General features: G+C 46.1%; 3 protein-coding genes across 36 annotated transcripts in view; 1 reads left to right on the top strand and 2 right to left on the bottom strand.

Annotated features, from left to right (window-relative positions):
- Nucleotides 1-222: 222 nt before the first annotated feature.
- CFAP141 (cilia and flagella associated protein 141) lies at nt 223-4,225 on the bottom strand. The gene is made up of 4 exons (XM_084769950.1): nt 4,077-4,225; nt 3,713-3,753; nt 2,247-2,376; nt 223-563 (listed from the first exon to the last, which is right to left on the bottom strand). Exons 1-4 carry the CDS (start codon nt 4,107-4,109, stop codon nt 462-464), a joined length of 306 nt encoding a protein of 101 aa, XP_084626076.1. The 5' UTR covers nt 4,110-4,225; the 3' UTR covers nt 223-461.
- A 323-nt stretch (nt 4,226-4,548) lies between these two features.
- LOC311590692 (protein C1orf43 homolog) lies at nt 4,549-18,123 on the bottom strand. 3 transcript variants are annotated; one of them, XM_084769947.1, is made up of 7 exons: nt 17,813-18,123; nt 17,327-17,428; nt 12,698-12,815; nt 11,345-11,401; nt 9,383-9,549; nt 9,241-9,299; nt 4,549-5,330 (listed from the first exon to the last, which is right to left on the bottom strand). In XM_084769947.1, the coding sequence occupies exons 1-7, from the start codon at nt 17,876-17,878 to the stop codon at nt 5,135-5,137; spliced, it is 765 nt and encodes a 254-aa protein (XP_084626073.1). In that variant the 5' UTR covers nt 17,879-18,123; the 3' UTR covers nt 4,549-5,134. The 3 variants fall into 3 exon arrangements, with proteins under 3 accessions (XP_084626073.1, XP_084626074.1, XP_084626075.1); XM_084769948.1 differs by having other exon boundaries at nt 11,345-11,398; nt 17,813-18,122; XM_084769949.1 differs by lacking the exon at nt 11,345-11,401.
- The window catches only part of UBAP2L (ubiquitin associated protein 2 like), a 59,020-nt gene continuing 52,452 nt past the window's right edge, over nt 17,676-24,243 (top strand). For 12 of the 32 annotated variants that reach the window (XM_084769898.1, XM_084769894.1, XM_084769897.1 and 9 more), the window contains exons 1-2: nt 18,470-18,588; nt 23,039-23,168. In XM_084769898.1, coding sequence (XP_084626024.1) covers nt 23,079-23,168 — 90 coding nt within the window. In that variant the 5' untranslated portion in view covers nt 18,470-18,588; nt 23,039-23,078. Of the gene's footprint in view, nt 17,762-18,261; nt 18,358-18,397; nt 18,589-18,978; nt 19,034-19,523; nt 22,275-23,038; nt 23,169-24,243 lie in introns of those variants that run through there. The other 20 variants (XM_084769911.1, XM_084769905.1, XM_084769904.1 and 17 more) reach the window with 12 other exon arrangements.

Here is a 24,243-nt window from a genome sequence, read left to right as displayed (position 1 = left end):
GCCCAACCAAAAACAAACAAACAAACAAACAAAAAAACCCATTGCAGCTGGGCGTGGTGGCACACGCCTTTAATCCCAGCACTCGGGAGGCAGAGGCAGGCGGATCGCTGTGAGTTCGAGGCCAGCCTGGTCTACAAAGCAAGTCCAGGACAACCAAGGCTACACAGAGAAACCCTGTCTCGAAAACCCCAAAACAAACAAACAAACAATAAAGCACATGGCCCAAGTCTGAACCTTTTTGTTTATTTGTTAAACCCCATGTTGTACACCCTCTCCCCTTACAACGGTGCATACCCCACGATGGCCACAAGGAGTCACTCTTGTTTCCAGAAGCAACATTTGAGTTGACATGATAGTGAAAAAGGGACAGTTTTAAGTCCCAGGTCTGGGTACGTTTTGGGTAGCAGAGGCTCTGTTGGCAGGCGCGATGAGATGACAAGAGAGTGGTGTTTTGGTGGCTGTCAGAGTCTTTCCTCATAAAAAGCTTTGCCCATCTGATTGAGCTCCAGCTGATACTGTTGATGTTCCTTTTCAAACAGCTCGTGTAAGGCAGCTTGCCGGACCTGGAAGAGAAGGCAGTAAACGTGTGCTGTCGGCTCTCTGACATTCCTCCTCAGTCTCTGGTTGCCTTCCCCTCCCTGTGGTCTCTTCTCTTGGGCCTGGACTTAGCTGGGACACAAAGGGAAGTTGTAGAAGAGAAAGTCAATCAGGAGGGGAGGAAGCCTATCTGATTTCCCCTCCCTGGGTGAAGGATCATTTTGCTGAGAAACCACCATGAACTAGAAAATCAGCTAGGTACTCAAGATACTAAAAGGTGACATCACAATTGTCACCTGGGGGAGAAGAGGCAGTTTAGGGTGTCACTGGATAGAAAGACCAAGGACTTGGGCCTGGAGAGATGGCTCAGCAGTTAACAGTACTAACTTCCCATCCAGAGGATCCCAGTTCAGTTCCCAGCATCCACATGGGGGAATCTGACCAATGCTCATAAAATAATTAAAAAAAAAAAAAAAAAGGAAGACCAAGGACTATATGACGCACAGGGATTGGAAATCTGTCCCCTGCTGCTAGGTGGTGGGGCATGCTTATAATTCCAGCACATAGGAAGCGGAGACAGGATGTCTAGTAAGTCCCAGGCCATCCTGGGAAGCAGAACAAGACCTTGTTTGTTTTTCATACTTTTAAAATTAATTTATTCATATTACATCTCAATTGTTATCCCATCCCTTGTTTCTTCCCGCTTTCACCCTATTCCCCTCCCCTATGACTGTGACTGAGGGAGACCTCCTCCCCCTGTATATGTTCATAGGGTATCAAGTCTCTTGTTGATAGCCTCTTATCCTTCTTCTGAGTAGCACCAGGCCTCCCCATCAAGGGGACATGGTCAAATATGGGCACCAGAGTTTGTGTGAAAATCAGTCCCTGCTCTCCACTCAAGTGTGGAGAATGTCCTGTCCATTGGATAGACCTGGGTAGGAGTTTTGTTTGTTTTTCAAAACAGGATTTCTCTGTGTAGCCTTGGCTGCCCTGGACTCGCTTTGTAGACCAGGCTGGTCTTGAACTCACAGCGATCTGCCTGCCTCTACTTCCAGAGGCATGTGCACCATGCCTGCCTATGTATTTATTTTTAAGACAAGGTCTTGCCAAGGCTACACAGAGAAACCCTGTCTCAAAAACAAAACAAAACAAACAAACACCAATGCACATAAAAATAAACAAATTATTTTTTAAAATGCATGAAATAAAACCCTTGGCTGTGTTCGCTGGTTCATTTTATTTCCAGCATGCAAGAGGTAGAGAAAAATGGAGCTCTAGTGAGACCCTGTTTCAAACCAAGCCAAACCCAAAGAACACAAGAACACAAAGCTTCATTAAACCTAAAAACTAAACCAGGACTGCCATATGCAAACAATGGAACATTTAAAAATAATCACTTACTGAAAAGCTTTGACAGTTGTTTTGCTTTTTGAGACAGGGTTTCTGTGTGCAGCCCTGGTTATCCTGGATTCACTTTGTAAACCAGGCTGGCCTCCAACTCACAGGGATCCACCTGCCTCTGCCTCCTGAGTGCTGGGATTAAAGGTGTGTGCCACCACGGCCTGGTGAGCTGTGACATTGATGTTAAAGTAATGTTCTGATAAAATCATGAAAAAACCCGAGAGGCATATGATATGGGTTGATATCCCAGCTGGTAGGAACAAAGCGCAGGAAGTGGAGGGACTCTGGGCTGCCTTCCTAGGACTCACCAGCAGCAGCTGTTTGTTGGACAGTGCTAACTCCTGTTGCATAGCGTCCTGCATCCTTAGGGCCGCGTATAGGTCTCTCCGTTGGCTCAATGTCATCTGCCACTGACAGTTAGTATGTGAATTCTGCCACCTGCCCCAGGTTCAGGGAATGAAATGAGTTAGTAGCAGAGACAAGCCCTTACCAACGTGATTTGCTTTGTGACCTCTTGGAAGAGTAGCTAGACCAGGGTCAGAGTCTAGTGTGTAAGCTCAGTGTTACTGAACCAATACCATGAGTAGAGGCAGAGCTGTTGGCTGTTACAAAACAAAAAAGGAAACTCAAAGTTGTGCCATCTATGTCTGAGTCTCAAACACTGTGTGTGTGTGTTTTTGAGACAGGGTTTGTGTGTGTGGCCCTAGCTGTTCTGGAACTCACTTTGTAGACCAGGCTGGCCTCAAACTCAGAGACCTGCCCACCTCTGACTCCTGAGTGCTGGGTTTAAAGGCATGCACCATCACTGCCCAGCAACTTTTTATTTTTTAATCTACTTTTAAAATGTAGGAGTACTGTCTGCACGTACACCTACATGCCAGAAGAGGGCAACAGATCCCTTTATAGATGGTTGTGAGGCACCACATGGTTGCTGGGAATTGAACTCAAGACCTTCAGAAGAGCAGCTAGTGTTTTCTGAACCATCTCACCAGCACACACATTCCCCCCTTCTTTGTTTTTTTTTTCGACAGGGTTTCTCTGTGTAGCCTTGGCTGTCCTGGACTCACTTTGTAGACCAGGCTGGCCTCGAACTCACAGCAATCGCCTGTCTCTGCCTCCCAAGTGCTGGGATTAAAGGTGTGCGCCATCACTGGCAGCCTCCCCACCCACCCTTTTTGAGACGTGCGCCACCATGCCCAGCTACACGTCCCCTTTTAAAAAAGACAGTTTCATGTGACAAAAGCTGGCCTCCAACTCACTATATAGCTAACCCTGGACCTCGGATGCTCCTGTCTTTTTCTCCTGAATGCTGGGAAATAAAACCAAAGCTCTGTGTATGTTAGGCAAGCAGTCTATCAGCAATCTGTCTGTCCGCACCCTGCCACCCTCCCGTAAGTGTCTCATTATGTACGCCCTATTCCCTGGAATTACGTGGACTAGTCAGGGCTCACACTCAAGAGACCCACCTGCCTCTGCCCTCTAGTGTTGAGACCAGAAGCATCATGCCATCACGCTCGGTCTCCCTATGGGGTTTTTTTAGAGTGTATCAACTAAAGGTAGCCTAGGCCGGCCTCAGACTCATGCTCATCACAGATTGCAGGCATGAGCTTCCAGCCCTGCTTCGGCCACCACTTCCTTTAAAGAAGTTTCGGGTTGGAGGCACAGCTGCTAGTGGAGTGTTTCTGTGCACAAAGCTCTCCCTCTTGAGGAGTCCCCCAAGGACAGCAGATTGGAGAAGACACTCTGATGGGAGGAGATGGAAACAGAGATTTACCTGTTGACCATCTTCTTAAGCGACGTGGCTCTTTGCAAATTCTGCAAGAGAGAGGAGTTCTGTTGATGCCCTGGATTACTAGAATCTTACCACCAGATCCACTTCTGAGGAACGAAGCAGTCAAGTTTCTCAGGGGAACTGCGAAAAAGTCCTACACTTCTCAGACTGAAGAGAAAATACAGGGGCCAGAGGAGACGTATGTGAACAGTCACTCTGTTCCAGCAGGAGTCTCTCGGTTTTGCTCAGTCTCCTGCACGCTTCCAAGGCCCCTTTCCAAGAATCCTGTACCTTGGGTGAAACCACCTGGGAAACATCAAGGGAAAACTCTCTGCCAACCTCCAACCCTCCTTCCAATTCTGCATACCTCTTCTACTTTTGTAATTTTCTCCACAGACATATCTAAGACACGCTAGGTCTGAGGACACTGATAGCTCTCCCTTCTGTTAGTTGGGTCACCGTGGTTTCAGCTGTCATAGCAACATTAAGGCATCCAACAATGACCTGGTCCTGGGAGCTGACTGGTTACTTGGGCCTGTTGCCTTGGTGACCGGAAGGAACCTGGTCGCCCAGCTTCCTATTGGTGACAAGGCCAGGCGACAAACATGGGCCACACAGCCCTTATTTCAGGATTTCTTCTGTTGGGGTTTCAGACTGTCTGTAGTCTAGATCCAGACAGAGTCAACCCGTTTCCTGGCAGCAAAGCTTCACGCCCTGTCCTGTGAGGCAAATGTGGACATACATCAAATGTCTGTTGTTCTAAAGAAATGACTCATGTTTTTTTTTTTAGTAGTTAATTTTATTAAATAATTTTGTAAACTGAGGACTAATACACTGAATTTAGAAAACCACGTCTTCATGTTGTCTCACCGTCTCAGCATAGGTTATACAGTGTGCCAGAACACACACTTTTACTTGTCATAACAGTACTGGGTGAAGGTGGGACAGATGCTTCCACCTCAGGAAAGTCATGTTCATGTCTCTATACACCTTGTTTGAATGAGCACCAAATTCCAGAGGACATTCCACCCACCCACTCCCCTTTCCTCACGAGGTCCTGCCTGACTTTTCCACCCATCAAATCTGTGATGGTCTAAACTCAAATATTTCAATGGGGTAGATACAGACGACACCTCACTTCAATTTACACCACTGGGGCCAAACAGCATTGAACAGGGTACGTGGGTTACAGCCAAAAACAAGCAAGGATTTCCAAGGAAGCTTTGACAATGACATTTGAATTCAAATCCAGAAAAAGTGCTACTGGGAGAGAACAAGGTCTTAGCCAAGAGAAGAAAGGGTTGGGAAGGACCTTTTAGACACAGCTCCGTAAGAACTCTGGGCTCAGCACAAGCTTCGGCCAATCAAGTCTGGGCCCACTGAGCCAGACAGCCCGAAGGCGCACGGCTGGCGCCTGTGTAGCCATCACAGCGTACTCTCCAGTGTGTTATAGTTGTCCTTAAAGCTCTTCAGTTCGAGAAAGTGCTTAGGACGTTTGCTCTTCTGACTGGAGGGAAGGTATGTGACCTGGATGGTTGTTGGCGACATTTCAGGCGACTGGGTTAGGTCTTTGGCCGCTGACTGGTGTTGTCTCTGAGAGCTGCCCATCCGTGCTTTGACCCTGCAGAATACAGAACAGGCAGGGACATAATGAGAACTGGCAGGGACGGGGCTGGAGAGATGACTCTGGCTAAGAGCACGCACTCTCCCCCAGGAGAGCAGAGCTCCCACAGCAATGCGTCTGCAACCCTGCCTCTAGGCCAGAACCTCTGCACATACTCACACACAAATAAAACTGACGGAAAGTGACCATCAGAACAAAAACCCAAAATACAACTCAGAGATTATCCCCCCAGTAAGTGCAGGTACAGTTGTCTCTCACCTATCTTACCAGTTACTAAGCAAGGCATGCCTGCAGACCCCTGTAACTGCAGGAGGCAGAAGGATCTCACAAATTCCAGGCCAGTCTGGTCCATATAGCAAGTCTCCCCCAACCCCACGCACCACAAAACGAAACCTCCCATTCCCCAAAAGACCACAACAAAACCCCAATCAATTCATTACTAAGACCACTTGATAACCTAGATTATCAAGGAAAGCTGGTTTTACTAAGTACTTATTTCTGTGCTACCCTTTCTTTTTAGGGGTGTGGGGAGGGAACAAGGACAGAACGGCTCTTACTGTGCAAGTGAGGCTGGCCTTACAGGAATCAGGCCATCATGCTGGGTTCTCGCTTTTATTTTGCTCTGCTTACAGAAGCTTGTAACTCTGCTGACAACCCTAATGTGCATGTTGCTAACACTCCCAGGCCAAAGAGCGGAAATAAAATCAAACTATTGGGTACACACCATGTTAGAAGACACACAGCACTTGTGGACTTGCCAACAGCTCACCTACCAATACCGTAATATCTCTAATACTGTAGCATCAACCTCGCAGGGTAAGAACTAAGAATCAGAGCTGGCTGTGGGGCGCACGCTTTTAATCCCAGCACTCGGGAGGCAGAGGCAGGTGGATCGCTGTGAGTTTGAGGCCAGCCTGGTCTACAAAGGGAGTCTGGGACAGTCAAGGCTACACAGGGAAACCCTATCTCAAAAAACCATAAAAAACAAACAAACAAACAAACAAACAAACAAAAAAGAAAAGGGCTGGAGAGATGGCTCAGCAGTTAACAGCATTGGCTGCTCTTCCAAAGGTCCTGAGTTCAATTCCCAGCAACCACATGGTGGCTCTCAGCCACCTATAATGAGATCTGGTGCCCTCTTCTGGCATGCAGGTGTACATGTAGGTAGAACACTGTATACATACATAATAAATAAATAAATAAATCTTAAAAAAAAATAAAAAGAGACAGAGGCAGGCAGATCATTTTGAGTTCAAGAACACAAAGCCAAGGCTACGCAGAGAAACCCTAACTAGAAAAACCAAACCAAAACCATCCCCCACCACCCTCCACCCCAGCCAAAACAAAACAAAAAACAAACAAAAAAAACCACACACACACACACACATACACACACACACACACACACACCCCAAAAAGAACCAAACAAAAAACAAACCAAGATTCCAATAACATCACAAAGCCACACAGATTTATCAGGTTTCAGAGCCGATTCTTTTCCATTGTTATCCATCAAACCTTTCTAGAAACCAGAATTTTTTAAAAAGTAGTAAGAGCCAGGTATGGTGGCATATACCAGTAAGACTCAAGATGGTTAAGGAAAGAGAATTATCTTGAATTGTAGGAAATAAAACCTTATCTCAAAAAGCCATAATAAAAACAAAACAACAAAATCTCTTAACAAAATATACAGCAAATACACAGAAAGGTTTCTCTGTGTGGCCCTGGCTGTTCTTGAACTCACAGAGATCTACCTGCCTCTGCCTTCTGAGTGCTGGGAGTGAAAGTGCGTACCTGGCTCAAGTGAGTTGGTTTTTTGGTTTTTTACAAGACAGGGTTTCTCTTATAGTCCTGGCTGTCCTGGACTTGCTTTGTAGACAAGGCTGGACTCGAACTCAGAGATCCGCCTGCCGCTACTTCCGAGTGTGTTCGCCACCATATCCAGCTCTCAAGTAAGTTTTTAACAGGTTTCCTGCCTAACTTCTTTCAAGATTTTTCATTTCTTATTTGTGTGTACGTGCCTGCAAGTTTCTGTGCACTGCACATGTGCACAGGAAAGTGCATGTTTGGCAACTGTGTTATATCCTCACACCCTGGTAACCAGCTCTAGACTGGCTTTCCTTTTTCAGTATGCATGCTCATTTATGATTAACCTAAGTGGCATAATGAAACTATTTTAAAACATTCATCAGCCAGATTCTTCTATAAACAAATGCTCAAAAGCTCTATTGATGTTTTTTCCTAAAGATAGGATTACATTGCTTTACATGGTTTTTTAAAAAGGGTGGTATTAAAGTCTTTTTCTTTCTTTTTGGTTTTTTCAAGACAGGGTTTCTCCATGTAGCCTTGGCTGTCAAGGACTTGCTTTGCATGTAGATCAGGCTAGCCTCGGCCCCCCTGAGTGCTAGGATTACAGGCTTGCACCACTGTGCCTGGCTTTTTTTTAAAGTGTACTCATTTATGTATGTGTGTTCCATCTGCATGCACACTTGCTTGCCAGAAGAGGGCACCAGACCTCAGTACAGATGGCTGTGAGCCACCATGTGGTTGCTGATAATTGTGATAATTGAACTCAGGACCTCTGGAAAGGCATACAGTGCTCCTAAGAGCTGAGCCATCTCTCCAGGCCCTGGAATTTTACTTTCATTGCACCAAATCACAAAAGGCGGGCCCTAGAACAGGAGTCCTTATGTGCTGAGAACTCTTATTCCTTAGCTAGCTATACCACTCTCCCCGCCCCTTTTGATTGTTTTTTGAGATATGGTTTCTCTGTATAGTCTTGGCTGTCCTGGAACTTACTCTGTAGACCAGGCTGGCTTCGAATTTATAGAGATCCGCCTGCCTCTGCCTCCCAAGTGCTGGGATTAAAGGCGTGGCCTCTATACCATTTTGTAATATTTTGCCTTAAAAAAATTTTTTTTTTGTTTTTATATGTATGGGTGTTTTGATTGCATGTTATGTCTGTGCACTACATACATGCCTGGTTCCTATGGAGCCCAGAAGAGGGCATCAGATCCCATTGTAACCGGAGTTACATATGGTTGTAAGATACCAAGTGGAAGGGCTGGAGAGATGGCTCAGAGGCTAAGAGCACTGATTGCGCTTCCAGAGGTCCTGAGTTCAGTTCCTAGCAACCACATGGTGGCTCACAACCATCTATAATGAGATCTGATATCACCTTCTGGCAGGCAGGGACATGTGCAGGTATAACATTGTATACATAATAAATAAATCATTAAAAAACAAACACACACTACATGGATGTAAGGACTGAATCCCAGTTGTCTACAGAAGCAGCTGGTGTTCTTAACCCCTGAGCCATCTTCCAGCCTTTTTTTTTTTGGTTTTTTGAGACAGGGTTTCTCTACATAGCCTTGGCTGTCTTAGACTTGCTTTGTAGACCAGGCTGGCCTCAAACTCACAGAGATCCACCTGCCTCTGCTTCCCAAGGGCTGGGATTAAAGACAGTTCCTCTCTGTAGCCCTGTCCACCCAGGAACTTACTCTGTAGACAGGCTGCCTGCCACCCAACTTTGCCTACTCAACTCTGTGATTAAAGGCCTGCACCACCACGCTCAGACCATTTTGAAATTTTAGTTGGTTAGATCAAAACAAAACCAAAGCAAACACCAAAACAAAAACAAAAAAACCCCCCAAAATCCAAAACAAAAATAAAACCAAAATATGCATACAAAGTAGAAGTCTCTTACTAGCTCAGAGAACAAAATGCCTGTCTGTTAACCCTGGCCGGCTTCACGGCACCAGCCCAGCACGTCTGTGCTCTTTTATACCATTTTGCTTATTTATTTAGAGGCAGTCTTGCTAGCCTAGGCCTTCTCCTCGACTCTTCTCGTGACTGCACCTCTATGTCTAACGTGGCCTTCTCTGCCATGCCCCACCATACTCACACAGTGGCCAGCTCACTCAAGGCCTCCTGATACCGCAAGTACTCACTCTGGCCAAAGACCTTCGGAAACAGAAAGGAAAATCAGTCTCTGTGTGGAGCACTTCATCCCACGTGTTGACAGGAAAACTAACCTTCCAACTTACCCCTGTCCCATAGCGGGCTGTCTCATATCCATCAAGCAGAGCATCAATGAGGGCCTTGCGGACACCCTTGAAAGGAGTGCTAGTGTTTCGCAGATCTAGCAAGTAAGAGCGGAAATTCTTACCCATTAAAGAACAGGGGTGCCGGCCTTCAGCATGAAATGGGATCTCTGAGAAGAAAACAGCACAATTATATCTCTTCTGTGTTTTTTCCTAGTTAATTCTCCACACTTAGAAATAGCTTTAACTATCACCAAAAAACCCCCCAAATTTAAAGTTAGTATACATTAATAAAAAGATTATATCTAATGACACGAATGAGCTGAAAGCAGATTCTAATAGAATTAAGATCAGATGGATACAGTTAGGGCCACACGGTTATGTGGGTGTCACTACACAACTCTAAGTTCTGTATGATACCATCAACACCTCCGCTTTAAGATTAAGACATAAACTTTCTTTCTTTCTTCTTCTTTTTTTTTTTTGGTTTTTCGAGACAGGGTTTCTCTGTGTAGCCTTGGCTGTCCTGGACTCACTCTGTAGACCAGGCTGGCCTCGAACTCAGAGCGATCTGCGTCCCGAGTGCTGGGATTAAAGGCATATGCTACCACGCCTGGCTGATATAAACTTTTTCAACTGACATGCAAGTAGTCACAGAATGTGAAAAACAAAACAAAACAAAACAAAACCAGTAACTATCTCTCTTGGACTTAGTGAAAAACCAGATATTACATTTCCCACATTGTGTTGTGGGAAAACAATTATCATGACTCAATTCATGAAACTAAAGGCCTCAGGAGAAGAACTTTAAAAGACAACATCGTACACGAGGTGCAGTGTAGCAGCACATGCCTAGAATTCCAACATCTGGGAGGCTGAGGCAGGAGGATGTTGAGTAAGGCCTAAGCTTCACTGCATGAATCTGTGGCAAAAACAAAAAATAAATAAAAAAGGCCTACAACTTCCCAACATAAAGTCCCCCCCAAAATAAAACATAAACTTGGGGTTTGAGAGCTCAGCAGTAACAGCACTTGCAGCAGACCTGGGTTTAGAGGGTTACAACCACCTGGAATTCACTGCAGTTCCAGGGGCTCTGATGGCCTCTGTTGGACTCCTTTACACAAACAGTACATATAAACCCATGCAGGCACACAATATATACAACATAAAAATAGTAATTAAAGACAGTGTGGTGGTGTATTCCTTTAATCCCAACACTGGGGTGGGTCTCTGTGAATTGAAGACTTTGTCTTAAAAATCAGAACAAACCAACAAGTTCCCCGAAAAGAAAGGATAAACTAGGCTGGGGATGTGGTTCAGCTGTCTGATGTCTATTCAGCACACCAGGAGCTCTGGGCTTGACATGGAATAAACTCGGTGTTGCGGCACAACGCCCACAATAAGCACTGGGAGGTAAAAGCAGAAGCTCTGAATCGGCTGCGTGAGGCGCTGTCTCCAATTAAAACTCAAACCAGGGTAATTCACCTGGGAGAAAAAAAGCAATTCACCTTCAGGAGGTGAGAGCACAATCCTCTACTCACAGAGGCAGGATAATCTCTGTGAGTTCAAGGCCAGCTCAGCTACACAGTGAGGCAGCCAGGGCTATGGAGAAACCCTGTCTCAAAAAACCAGGGGGTGGGGGGATTAAGAAAGAAAAAAAAAGAGCAAACCAAGGTGATTTAGCTCTTTTTTTTAAAAGACAGTATCTCTCTATGTAGCTAACACTGTCTGCCCTGGAACCAGGCTGGCCTTAGCCCACAGAGATCCACCTGCCTCCGCCTCCCGAGCTGTGGGATTAAAGGTGTGCGCCACCACATCTGGATACTTACAACGGTTTCTTTCAATATAGTACTTTCAGAACCCTAGGAAACTCCTAGCCATAATGTGTCAAAGGACAAATCCCAACATCCTCCTCACTGTGCCCCTAGCTTTAGACTCTTCAGGGCACCCTAGCAGCTAACTTACCAGAGGCACGGATCGCATCTAAAGCTTTCATTCTGTATAGATAGTTGTAGCAACCTGCTGAGGAAAAGACTAGTTTCAGTGATTACTCTCAAAATACCCCAAGAGTACCATAGGTTAACAAACTGCTTCCTTGTGTCTGGCATATATCCAATAACTGAGGACTATGGGGGTTTGGTACAGGTGTTGAAACTTCCAACAGTAGAGAAATTCTTTTTTTTTTTTTAGTTTTTCGAGACAGGGTCTCTCTGTGTAGGCTTGGCTGTCCTGGATCCGCTTTGTAGACCAGGCTGGCCTCGAACTCATAGCCATCTGCCTGCCTCTGCCTCCCGAGTGCTGGGATTAAAGGCGTGCGCCACCACGCCCGGCTTCAGTAGAGGAATTCTTTTTGTTTTGTTTTTTGTTTTTTCCAGACAGGGTTTCTCTGTGTAGCCTTGGCTGTCCTGGACTCACTTTGTAGACCAGGCTGACCTCGAACTCACAGTGATCCACCTGCCTCTGCCTCCCGAGTGCTGGGATTAAAGGCGTGCACCTCCATGACCGGCAGTAGAGGAATTCTTAAACTGTGGAATGTAGCTGGGTTTTGCTTACTTTGTGGGCCTCTCTTTTCCCACCCTTTATTGTCCTCACTCCCCCATCCCAGTTTCACACCCCAACACAAGGTAAAGAAACAAGGATAGAGGGGGAAGGCAGGAAGGAGAGCGAGGGAGGTGTCAACTGAACCCTGAGACTAATTTCTTTTCTTTTGCTTCTTCTTTGACCATGGCTACTAACAAACCGCCCAGGAACTTGCTCTGTAGACCAGGTTGCCACCCAACTTTTTAAAATCTATTTTTTAAACAACACACACCTCTCAGGGCTGTAGAATTTATATACCCCCTCCTCAACAGTTCCTAGAATTTCAAATGCCACACAATCACCAAAAATATCTGTAGCTGGCAAAAACCATACTTTTGGTAGAATGAGGCAAATCATAGTCAGCTGTGGACAGTTCAAAGCATACTCTTATAATAATATTTGTTTTGTTTTTGTTTTTTAAGAAACCAAAATTCCAGAATTCTTTTTTTAAAAGTTTTTTTCTCGCCGGGCGTGGTGGCGCACGCCTTTAATCCCAGCACTCGGGAGGCAGAAGCAGGCGGATCGCTGTGAGTTCGAGGCCAGCCTGGTCTACAAAGCGAGTACAGGACAGCCAAGGCTAACACAGAGAGACCCTGTCTCGAAAAAACAAACAAACAAAAAACACAAAAAAAGTTTTTTTCTCTAACGCTGAGCCATCTCTCCAGGCCCCATAATTCTTAAAACTGTCATTACATTGGGACTTCTCAGTGACACATCCTCCAAGACCTTGTCACATACTTTGATTGCCCTGGGTGTCCAGCTGCAGCAGTCTGGTATCATCATCGGCCAGGAGCTGCGGTTCATACTTGATATCCTGCACCCTGGACAGTCGAACATCGATCTCCTCTTTCAAGTCCTGTGCATTCACAGAAAAGCACACACCATCACTATGTATGTTCTGCTTCCCAACAATCTGTAAAGGGCCCAGAGCATGTAAACCAAGGTGAAACAGAAAAACCAACAATGTCTTTGAGACTATCTAATATACACCTCAAAGCCAAATATCTCTCTCTCTCTGAATTTTGAGGCACAGTCTATGCAGCTCTGACTTCCCTGAAACTATGTAGAGCAGACTGACTTCCAATTCAAGAGAGAACCACTTGCTTCTACCTCAGGAGCACTGGGACTGGAGTGTGCCATCTCCCCGGCTTTTCTCTTCTGCAGCTTGTGTTTGCACCTGCGGAGCTGTGCATGCCTGTATCAGGTGTCTTCCTCTAGCACTCTTTATCTGGCTTGGGTTTTCTCACTGAGGCTGCAAGCAAGCAAGACCCTGCAATCCTTTAGTCTCTATAACCCTCAAAGCTGGGTTTACAGGGTACAGGGGATCCCTGGTTTGTAACATGGGTTGTAAGGTAACATGGATCAGAACTCTAGTCCTCATGGTTGGCCAGCAACAGCGCCTAATCATTGAGCCATCTTCTCAGTCCCTAAGTCAGATCTTTTAACTTGCCAGAATTTCCTCTCTCTCTCTCTCTCTCTCTCTCTCTCTCTCTCTCTCTCTCTCTCTCTCTCTCTCGGTATTTGAGACAGGGCTTCTCTGTGTAGCCTTGGCTGTCATGGACTCACTTTGTAGACCAGGCTGACCTCGAACTCACAGCGATCTGCCTGCCTCTGCCTCCCGAGTGCTGGGATCCAAGGCGTGCACCAGAATTTCTTTAGGCCGACACCAGCATCATTTCTGATTTGAAATTGGACTAAAAGAAGAATCCTGGTTAGATGTTATAAAGCTTACTGAGGGCTGGGCGTGGTGGTGCATGCCTTTAATCCCAGCACTGAGAGGCTGGAGGATCACTGTGAGTTCGAGGCCAGCCTGGTCCACAAAGTGAGTCCAGGACAGCTAAGGTACACAGAGAAACCCTGTCTTGGGGGAAAAAAAAAAAGAAAAAACGTCTTGAGGGGCTCAGCAGTGAAAAGCACTGGTTAAGAGGCCCTGATTTCAATCCCCAGCACCCACATGGCAGCTCACAACTGTCTGTTACAGTTCCAGGGGATCTGACACCCTCACACAGACATAGATGCACATAAAACAAAGACGAATTATTTAGAAAAGAGCTTTCCTGAGTTGAAGGAAAAAAACAAAATAAAGAGAAGCTACAATCTACTCTAGCACTACTTCACTTGCTGTGTCACAAAGATTGAGAGCAGGAGGGCTGCTCCAAGTTCAAGGTCAGCCTGGGCTAGAGTTATAATCTAGCCTGGGCTACCCAGTAAGACCTTGTCATGAAAAGGGAAAACGTACTAAAAATTACTTAATGTGCTGATCCTCACACATCCAGAAGCAACCATTATCAGTTTTTAATCTGTCTAATCTTAAGGGATGCCAGAGCCCCCCCAAAATAAAATTTTCTATTATAGGACCTTGGGCCAAGGATTAGGCAGCTACACATACGTTCAATGTTCAACTATTTTTCCAAGTAGTTTTGTTTACACTTTCAGAACTTAGATTTTGCTGGGCAGTGGTGGTAAATGCCTGTAACCCCAGCACTTAGGAGGCAGAGGTAGTTAGATCTCTGTGCGTTCCAACCCAGCCTGGCCTATAGAGTGAGCTCTAGCACAGCCAGGAACACACAGAGAAATCCAAAACAAACAACCCCCCAAACAACAAAACAAAGCCCCCAAAGTTGGATTTTGTCTGCCTATGCAGTGAGGAACTTTGACATTATGTAGTCTAGAGGGCACTAAATAGCCAAGCTTTAATCCATCATCACGTTAGAAACCAGCCCCCATGTCCTTTCCTACGGCCAAGGGAAAGGACACGGCCGACAGTGCAGCCCATAGCACCCTCCTTCAGCCTTTCCACCGGCTAATGAAAGACCACGCCCTAGGAGTTATTGGAGCCATGGGTTAGCTTTAGTTATTACCCACTTCTCACTAAACAACATTTTGTTGACTGCCTCCTATGTACAGAACCTAGTGTGAGCCATCACCAAGATACACCTCCAACCAAAGCAATCTTGAAATTTATTATCGATTGAAAAAGAACTCATCTTAACCCAGGTAGTAGACAAACTGTGGCAATGTTGTGATGAGGAACCCAAGGTGCCATGAGAATACAAAGAGGCTGGCATTACAATATGTAATATCAGTCGGGCGTGGTGGTGCATGCCTGTAACCCCCGCACTTGGGAGGCAAGGCAGGGGGATCGCTGTGAGTTCGAGGCCAGCCTAGTCTACAGAGCGAGTCTAGGACAGGCAAGGCTACACAGAGAAACCCTGTCTTGAAAAACAAAACAAAAAAAGTAACATATACAGGATGTGGTGGCACATGCCTTTAATCTCAGCACTCGGGAGGCAGAGGCAAGTGGACCTATCTCCGAAAAACAAAAACCAACGCATTCCTCTCTTGAGGCAAACACTTTAAACTAAGCTCTGAACTAAGGAGTCTGGTATTTCGACACATGTCTGTACCTCCAGCACTCAAGACATGGGGAGGGAGATGAGTACGTCACAGGCAACCCTGGTTACCGGTGAGTTCCAGAGGATAGCTCGGGCCACAAGAGACCCTCAGCCGCAAACCAACCGAGAGGGAATGAAGGAGGTGGCCAAGTGAAGGCCAGTTTTGGGAGGTGACAGTGTGTGCAAAGCTATGAACTTCAATCAGTAGAGCTTGATGTTGGTAATGTGGAGAAGGACATTGGTCAAGTCAGCTGCTATCTTACTAAAAAGTGCAAGGCTGAAAAGTGAAAGCCTGATGGATACGGCAACAGGGTATCAGAGACTCTGACTCACAACAGCGGCGTTATCCCAGCTGGCAGAGCGCTTGCCTAGTGTGCACTAGGTTCCTGGGTTCAGGCTCCAGCATCTCACAACCAGGAGTGGAGGGGCGTGTCCCTAACTGTGGCACAGTTCAGTGGCATGTTGACCTACATATTAGCTCTCTCCGAAGAAACAGGAACTCCTGTCTGAAAAACACCAGCTGCCAACAAACTGGCAACTCCAAGCTTAGTGGAGACCCTGCCTCCAAAACTAAGGTGGAGAGCAACTAAGACAGAATATGCCACACTATATCTTCCACACAAACACACATGCACACAAAAAGCCTTCTGGCTTATCTATATTAGGTTTAAGATGGCTATTTGAAACCCCAGCTCCCACTCCCCTTCTAGACAGGGTTTCTCTGTGTACCCTTGGCTGTCCTGGACTCACTTTGTAGACCAGGCTGGCCTCGAACTCAGAGATCTACCTGCCTCTGCTTCCAGAGTGTTGGGATTAAAAGCGTCGCCACCACGGCAGCATGATTATCTATCTTTTTTTTTTTTTTTTTTTTGGTTTTTTGAGACAGAGTCTCTCTGTATAACCTTGGCTGTCCTGGACTCACTTTGTAGACCAGGCTGGCCTCGAACTCACAGCGATCCGCCTGCCTCTGCCTCCCGAGTGCTGGGACTAAAGGCGAGCGCCACCACGCCCGGCCCTTGATTATCTATCTTTTTAAAAATGTGGTCTGAGCCGGGTGTGGTGGCGCACGCCTTTAATCCCAGCACTCGGGAGGCAGAGGCAGGTGGATCTCTGTGAGTTCGAGGCCAGCCTGGTCTACAAAGTGAGCCCAGGACAGCCAAGGCTACACAGAGAAACCCTGTCTCAAAAAACAAAAAAACAAAAAACAAACAAAAGTGGTCTGATTTGGTACATTATTTTAGTAATCTCAGCACTTGTGGGGTTCCAGCAGAAGGACCACTTTGAGGTTACATGGTGAGAAAGCCATCTTGGGTTACAATAGTTCAATATGTCTCAAAATACGAAACAAAGAGCAAGAGCAAAATTAAAAACTTGTTAGGTAATTTCTTCCTTAGGCTCGACTTGAGAGGTGGAATAGGGCGATTAACGCTTTCCCCTTTTTTTGTAGTGTCAGGAATCAAACCCAGAGTCTTATACAACTCGAGGCAAGCATAGTGGACAATCTTTAAAATTCTGCAAAGGCAACCATTTTTTTCTTCTACAGCCAAATATGCCTTTCCCGCCCCTTAATATATTCACTTTACATGCTGCTGGTTGTAGCCCCACCCTACCTCCCTTATTCCTCAGAAAAGGGGAACCCCTTCCCAACCACCCTCAAATCAAGGACTATGCTCCTCAGGCCTGAGCGTGTCCTCTTACTCTGTGACCATCCCCAACATCATGCTAGAACTAAGCAACATGAAACACTTGGTAGTTTAAGATGAATATGAGAAACATTTTCTAGCTGAATTGGTTTAGATCTTAAAGAACATGTTGTGCAGCAGGGGTGAGCAAGTGAGCCAAGTCCGCAGGCAGTTACTGCTTAGTTTGTGAAGGGGAAAATCCAAGTAATTACACGAACACAGTCATCTTTTAAAGTCAGAGAAAATCTTGTGCCAAAGAATCAGGTTTATCTTGCGCCCTAAGGACCTACCTTGGGGGCATTGTGTCCCACAGGGACATGAGGTCCTCTTCTAGACTTCATTGCAAAGCGCATGATTTGTCTCTTCACAAAAATAAACAGCAGTACAAATACCTGCCAAAAAGATCAAAACCTCATATAGAAATAAGAATTACGTAAAAAAAAAAAAAAACCCAAACAAACAACAAAACCACGTTCACAATATTTTCAGGGCTGGGTGCTGTGGGATAAAACTTGGGGCCAAGCCAGGTCGCTAAGAGGTGGGTCTAGGGCTAGTCTCAAGGAGGCGTGATACCTGGGCCCTAGAACCTAGGAGGCGAGGCAGGGTTCTCAGCTGGGGGCGGGGAACTCTGACTTAAAAGTTCTCGGGCCGTCTGCGGGTACAATTCGAAAGCCTAGAACAAAGCAAGTTAAGGGGCTGAAGACTGAAGGCAGGGAACGGCTCAGGTGAAGGGGCTGGGCTGGATCGGCAGGGATGGAGTCGGGGAATCTCCTCACCAGGCTCCCGTATGCCATCACAAGCACGACATTCACTCCGGACAGCCAGTTACTGCTAGACGCCATCGCCTCTCTCTTTCTCTCTCTCTCTGCGAAGACCCGCTAGGATATTCCCGCCACGCTTGCGCGTTAGGCCAGGCTCGGCAGAAGCCAGGGGCGCCTAGGTTCCCTGGAGCTCTCTAGCCATTTCTATTTGGATTTGGGGGGGGTGGGGTAGGGAAGGAAAAAAAAAAAACTAGACTCGGTCAGAAAACATGGTGGATGGGGGCGCTAGTTAAGCACAGAGCCTTCCTGCTCCACCCACCCACCCAGCCCCCCGGCCACGTGACTCCCGCCGCAAAGGAACCTGGGAGTGCGGAGACGCGGAAATTCGCCAGTAAGAGGAAGCAAAAGGCCGCCCGGGAGAGTCACGTGATGGAGGCGGAACCGTACGGGCGAGGGCCGGGTGGGCGCGAGGGCCTCGGGAGCTGTGTTTCGTGGCGGGGAGGCGCGCGCACGCTGACGTGCGCGGTCCTTTCACGTCACGTGCGGAGGGACGCAGGAAGGCAAGTGGGAGGAGGAGGAAGGAGGACGAGGAGGGGGGGCAGTGGAAAGGCGCGAGAGCGAGCGCGAGAGGGAAAAGGAGGGAGGGGGGGGCGGGGAGGAGGGAATCGCACATCACGTGACAGGGGCGGCGCGGCCCGGGGTGTCAGTGTGGAGGAGACTGAGGTAAAGTTGGGAGCGCAGCGGCGTTGGCGGCGGCGGCGGCGGCGGCAGCGGCAACGCGGCGGGGCCGGGTATTGTCCGCGGCCCCTTTAAATCCGAGATTCCCCCCCCTCCTTTTTTTTTTTTTTTTTTTTACCCTCCCTCCTTTTCCTCTGTCCCGTCTGTGTTCCCCTCCCGCGGTAGGCGCCCCCCCCACGCCGTGTGTTTCCTCACTGTACACCCTCCCTCCCTTCTAGTTTGCGAGCCCGGGCGTCCAGCCCTCTCCCCCCCCCCCGCCAACCCCCCACCCCCGTAGTTGGCCGCCGGGGGTTTTGTTTATAGTTGGGTTCGCGGCCTAGTGGGCCGCGCCAGAGCCGGGGCCTCGATTTGGGAGCGTGGCCGGGGCGGGGCTTGGGGCAGCCGGAGGTGGTGGTGGTGGTGGTGGTGGTGGGAGGGGGGGCATGCGGCTAGAGGCTGAAGGGGGAGAGCGAGAGAGAGAGAGCGCGGGCGAGCGAGGCCTGGGCCCAGCCGGAGGAGGTAGGGTTCTCGGCTGGGGCCGGTGTCTGTGGGGAAGGCCTCCTCCCTCCCCAGCCCTCTGTGGGCCTCTCTGATCCCGGATCCGGCCTGGTTTTTTTGGGGGGGGGGCGGGCGGGAGGGGTGCGATGGGGGTGGAGCTGGCCCCCCAACTCCCCCATGTGGCCCTCGGCTTGGAGTGCGGAGGATTAATTTGTTCCGGGTGGGAGGCGGAGAGGCGAGTGGCCCCGTGGGCTCTGGCTGTGGCGCGGAGGGGGGTGAGCCTCCTCTCCGCCGCGCGTGGGCTTCTGGCCTCTGGTCGTTTCCAGCCTCTTTGTCAGCTCCTCTTATCGCCCTGCCTTCCTTCTTACCGACTCTGGTCGTGGGAACAGATTTTTCTCCTGCCGTCCTTGCTTCCTGTTGTCTGTACTGTAGTTTGAGGTACCCAAGCAATTATAATATTTGGGAAGCTGGGCATGGAGCCTCCCCCCCCATGGGTTGCGTTATGCCTAAGGGACGTCTCTAGATCACCGGTCATTTGTTCATTTTTCTCATAATGGGAATGGAATTCTAAATTTCTTGAGACCCTTCACCTGGTGGACAGCCCCTAAATTGCTTTGCAAAGTGATGTCACGAACAAGAAACTGTTTTCCACTATTATTAAAATTTAGCAACCTCTGGTGTAGGTTGTTGTGGGAAGAAAAACACCACAGTAAAAGGCGATTTTGTTAGTGTTCTTTTGCCTTTGACTCACCGCGATCATTCAGTGGAGAAATCCTTTTTTGTCTCCACCTCCCATATTCTGCCTTGGGGGATATCTGATGTGACTTGCTGGGAGGGGGTGTGGGTCAGTTTGAGAACCAACATTACTAGAGATGAAAAAATTTAGCTGTTTATCTGCTGATAAAACTGTGTTTTGGGTCCTACACCATTGTCTTTAATGATTAGCTTACCCCATGCTTGTTTCTGTGGTGAATGGGAGGCGCTGCTAAAATGTACTGCCCCTCCCGAGCCTTTCTGACTGGGAAGGCGGCTTCCGTGGGATTGGTGGTGTTTGGGGAAGGGGACACAGGTCTTTTCAAGGAAGCGTCTAGGGAAGTTAGTTTTTCTGTTAGCGGTGGTAAGCCTTACCCATCCCAGTCCAGCTTAAGGATGTCTGACTTGTTTCTCAAATTAGATTGTAAGCTCCCTGAGAGCAGCAACTAAGTTACAATGCTTTTGTATTCCCTGAAGTATTGGACAAGTAGTAGATACTCAATAAATACTTATTGTTTATTTTTTTCAGTAAAATTTCTCTGGCTATTTTTTTAAGTAGCTGGCTTTAAAAATGTAGTCAAGGGCACTTTCTTTGTTGAAACCTGGGCTTCTTCCTATAGTGCTCCCTTCTCACCCGACTTCCCTTAAGTTAACAAACAAGGTCACTTACTCCCTCTGTAGAACTCTGGGTGTTTGTCTTTGTTTGCTACTAAAGTGCTGCTCATTCTGTGCCCTTGAGTGGTTTGCCCAGATTATTTACTTTTGACCTGTTGCTCATTGTTACTAATTAGGGGTTAAATTTTCCTTACACATTTCAGAGTATATCCAAAGGGAAATGGAAGTTAAAAGCAAAAATGATTGGAAGGAATTTTTTTGTCTGATTGTGTATCTTTCAATATGACTTGTAATATGTTTACATCTACTTTGGTAAGATGTGCTGTGATTTATATAACTAGTCTTACAACTTACATTTATGGTATAATTCTTAAGCACAGATATACATGGAATAGAAAACCATAAAGCATTTTTAAGTTACAGGAGTAGGTTGGGGTTGATTATCTTATATCTGATTTTAAAGCATAATTTTCCTTTAGTCTTTCCCCCTACTCCCCACTATTGCTGCTTTGGATCCACCAGTACTTAAACAACACTTGTTTTTTGTAAATTAAGTATTATAATAACTATAATGCTAACTTGGGAAAGTGAACTAATACTATACAATTTATAGGTCTTTGTACATGTTTGTAGCGGGAAGGAGTACTGGTCAAAAATTGTGCTGTGTTTTGTAAAACCCTTTTATTGGTGATAAGGAGTGAAGTAGAAGTCTTTGTTCTTAATAACCACATCAAAAAACAAAGACCTGTGCAATCTGTTGACACTTGTTGAAGGAGTTATCCACAGCAAAGTCTGATATATATCCCCCCCTCCCGTGTTATCCAAGAAACAGGTGAAGTTCACATCTCTAGTTAATCCTTGCATGTTTCTTTAGAACTCTTCTCATCTTAAAATCCACTGCTGGGCAGTCTAGAATTACCCTGTATGATGTTTTGTAAGTGAAAAAAAAAATGTAGATCAGGAAAGTATAACTTTGTCTTTGGAAAGGAATAAAACAATGAAAAGTAACCTGACTTTGAATACTCTCATGATGATGAAGAATGTTTTCTTTGTTTATTCAAAGCAGCAGCTGGGATTACATTAAAAAACAATATGAAGAAAGAGAAGTTGAATTTAGTAGAACAGTTATTTGGAAGCAAGGACAGAAACTATAGTCTAGTTTTGGGAAGGCTCTTGTGTTCTCTCTTTAAAGAGTGAAATCATCCTGCAAACAGTCTCAAATTTAAAGTCATTTCCTAGAAGCCCTTTCAAATAAAACTTGGTGATAGATGCATTTGACTGGGGGCAGATTTGGGATTTGCTTTTTGTATGAAGGTGAGTGGTGGAGAGAAATGGCCTTCTGCTTACTTGAGAGTGCATGAGACCAAGTGAAGCAGCAGCAAAGACCTTGCCTTGCCATTTGCTAATTAGGAGATGGATTTTGGGTAGTCACTAGGACTAACACACACCCTAATAGAGTCATGAGAAGCTAAAACTGGAGAGAAAAGGCTAGTTGTGAACTTGTTTTTCCCAGTTAGTAGAAGTCACACACATGTATGTCTAGGGCAGGTAAGGTCACGGCTGCTTCTAATGTGTGCTGGGTACATTTTTTTTCTTCTACTCCCCTGTTACGGTTAAGAACTTAGGTCCTTAACTAAGCCAAGCCCACAACTCCTACAATATTTTAAATTGTAATCTCTTTGACTTACAGACTAATCTAGAAGGTTTTCTCCTCTCCCTCCTTCCCCTTTCTCCTTTCCTCCCTTTCCAACTCCTTCCTTTCCTTCTCTTCTCCCTCCTTTCTTTCCTTCCTTCATGTCTGTCTATCTTTTGTGGCAGGATCTTACTGTGTTGCCCAGGCTGGCCTCAAATTTACGATCCTCTCTGGTCAGCTTTCCAAGTGCTGGGATTACAGGTATGTGCTGTGCCCAACTCCTGGAAGGCATTTATTGTTTAGGGTTTGTTAATTGTCTTTCTTTTTGTCAAAGACATCAGATGCTTTCACATGTTTAGAAGATTTTTTAAAAATATTGATGATTTGTTTATTTGCAAGATAGGAATCAAATTATGTTCCTAACATCCTTAAATAAAAAGTCACATAGGCCAGCACTTGAGAGACAGAGGCAGGAGGATTGCCATAAGTTTGAGGCCAGCCAAGGTTACATAGAGAGACTTGTCTTCAAACAAACATCACATATGCTTTTATACATTTTAGGATATAGGGTTTGATGACCGAGCCTGGGACCTTATGTATGCAAAGCATATATTTTATCACTGAGGCACATGAACAAAAATGGATGAGCAGCCATATTTATCCCTTTGCAACAAAAAAAAAAAATGTTTCAGTGGCGCATACCTGTAGTTACAGCACCGGGGAAGTAGAGGAAGATGATTAGGTTTTCAAGGTCAGCAATGCTACAGTGTGTTTGGGGTCAGCTCACACTAAAACCCAAAATATACCTTAAGAAAAGGTGGATCTTGAGTTGAAAATACAGCTCAGTGGTAGATAGCTTGCCTAGCATATATAAAGGCCAAATAGAAAGAAAAGAATGGTTAAAAAAAAAAAGGCGAATTTCCTTTGTTCCTTTGAGAATAACAAGGAGTTTGGTGGTAAAGTACTGATAAAGTAGAATCTGAAACATTTTACCTACGTTTAACCACCTGTTTTTTCCTCTTCAGTATTCTTCCTTGTAAATACTGTTATTTGTATATACTGTAAATGATGACGTCGGTGGGCACTAACCGAGCCCGGGGAAACTGGGAACAACCTCAGAACCAAAACCAGACACAGCACAAGCAGCGACCACAGGTAACACACCTAAGGATGTGAGTCCATGAAGCTGTATCAGCGGATAGTGGTTTCCATGCAATGGAGCAGGCATTCTGTGTTTTGGCGTGTTGATTTAGGTTCCTTATTCTTACCTATTCCAGATTGATAACTGTCAGTGACAATCCTATGATACAACATGTTTACTGTTTTGCTTGTTTTATTTGGATTGGGTTTCTCTGTGTAGCTCTTGTTGTCCTGGAACTTGATCTGTAGACCAGGCTGGCCTCGAACTCAGAGATCTGCCTGCCTCTACTTCCCAAGTACTGGGATTAAAGGCCTGAACCACTGCTCTCTGGTTTTATTGCTTATTATTGTGAGATTTACGGCTTCATTTGGAATATTGTGCTAGGTATGTTTTTACTTTATTTTTTGTATTTTCGAGACAGGGTTTCTCTGTGTTACCCTTGGCTGTCCTAGACTCACTTTGTAGACCAGGCTGGCCTTGAACTCACAGTGATCCGCCCGCCTCTGCCTCCCGAGTGCTGGGATTAAAGGCGTGCGCCACCACGCCCGGCTACTGGGTATGTCTGTTTTCCTCCCAGTATCTGAGCTGATGGATTGAACAGTGCATTACTTACTCTCTTAAGCCCATAGTTGTCAGGATACCTTTTCCTGAAAGACTTGACTTAGTTTTTATTTCCCCTAAGGTCTTGAGGCCTTACCTGAATTTTTTTTTTCTTTCCTGTGAGAAGCTAGCATCTTCACTATAATCCTAAATTAACAATGAGACACTATAGAGCAGTGGTTTTCAACCTTCCTAATTCTGTCACCCCTTAATACAATTCATGTTGTGGTGACCCCAACTATAAAATTATGTTTTTTGCTACTTCATAACTGTAATTTTAATATTGTTACTATGAATTGTAACTGTCTAATGTGCAGGCTAGGCTATCTGATATATGACCCTGTGAAAGGGTTGTTTGACCCTCAAAGGGGTGTTAACCAACAGGTTAAGAACCACTGCTATAGAGCATTGCTAAGTTTTACATGAATAAATGAACTAGGTATTGCAGTTGACTTAGATATGCTGTAAATCACAAAATCAATAACTAAT

The sequence above is a fragment of the Acomys minous genome, assembly GCF_964271855.1.
Source record: "Acomys minous genome assembly, chromosome: 19".
Lineage (NCBI taxonomy): Eukaryota > Metazoa > Chordata > Mammalia > Rodentia > Muridae > Acomys > Acomys minous.
Note: the sequence above shows the minus strand (reverse complement) of the source record. Positions and strands in the feature narration are given on the sequence as shown.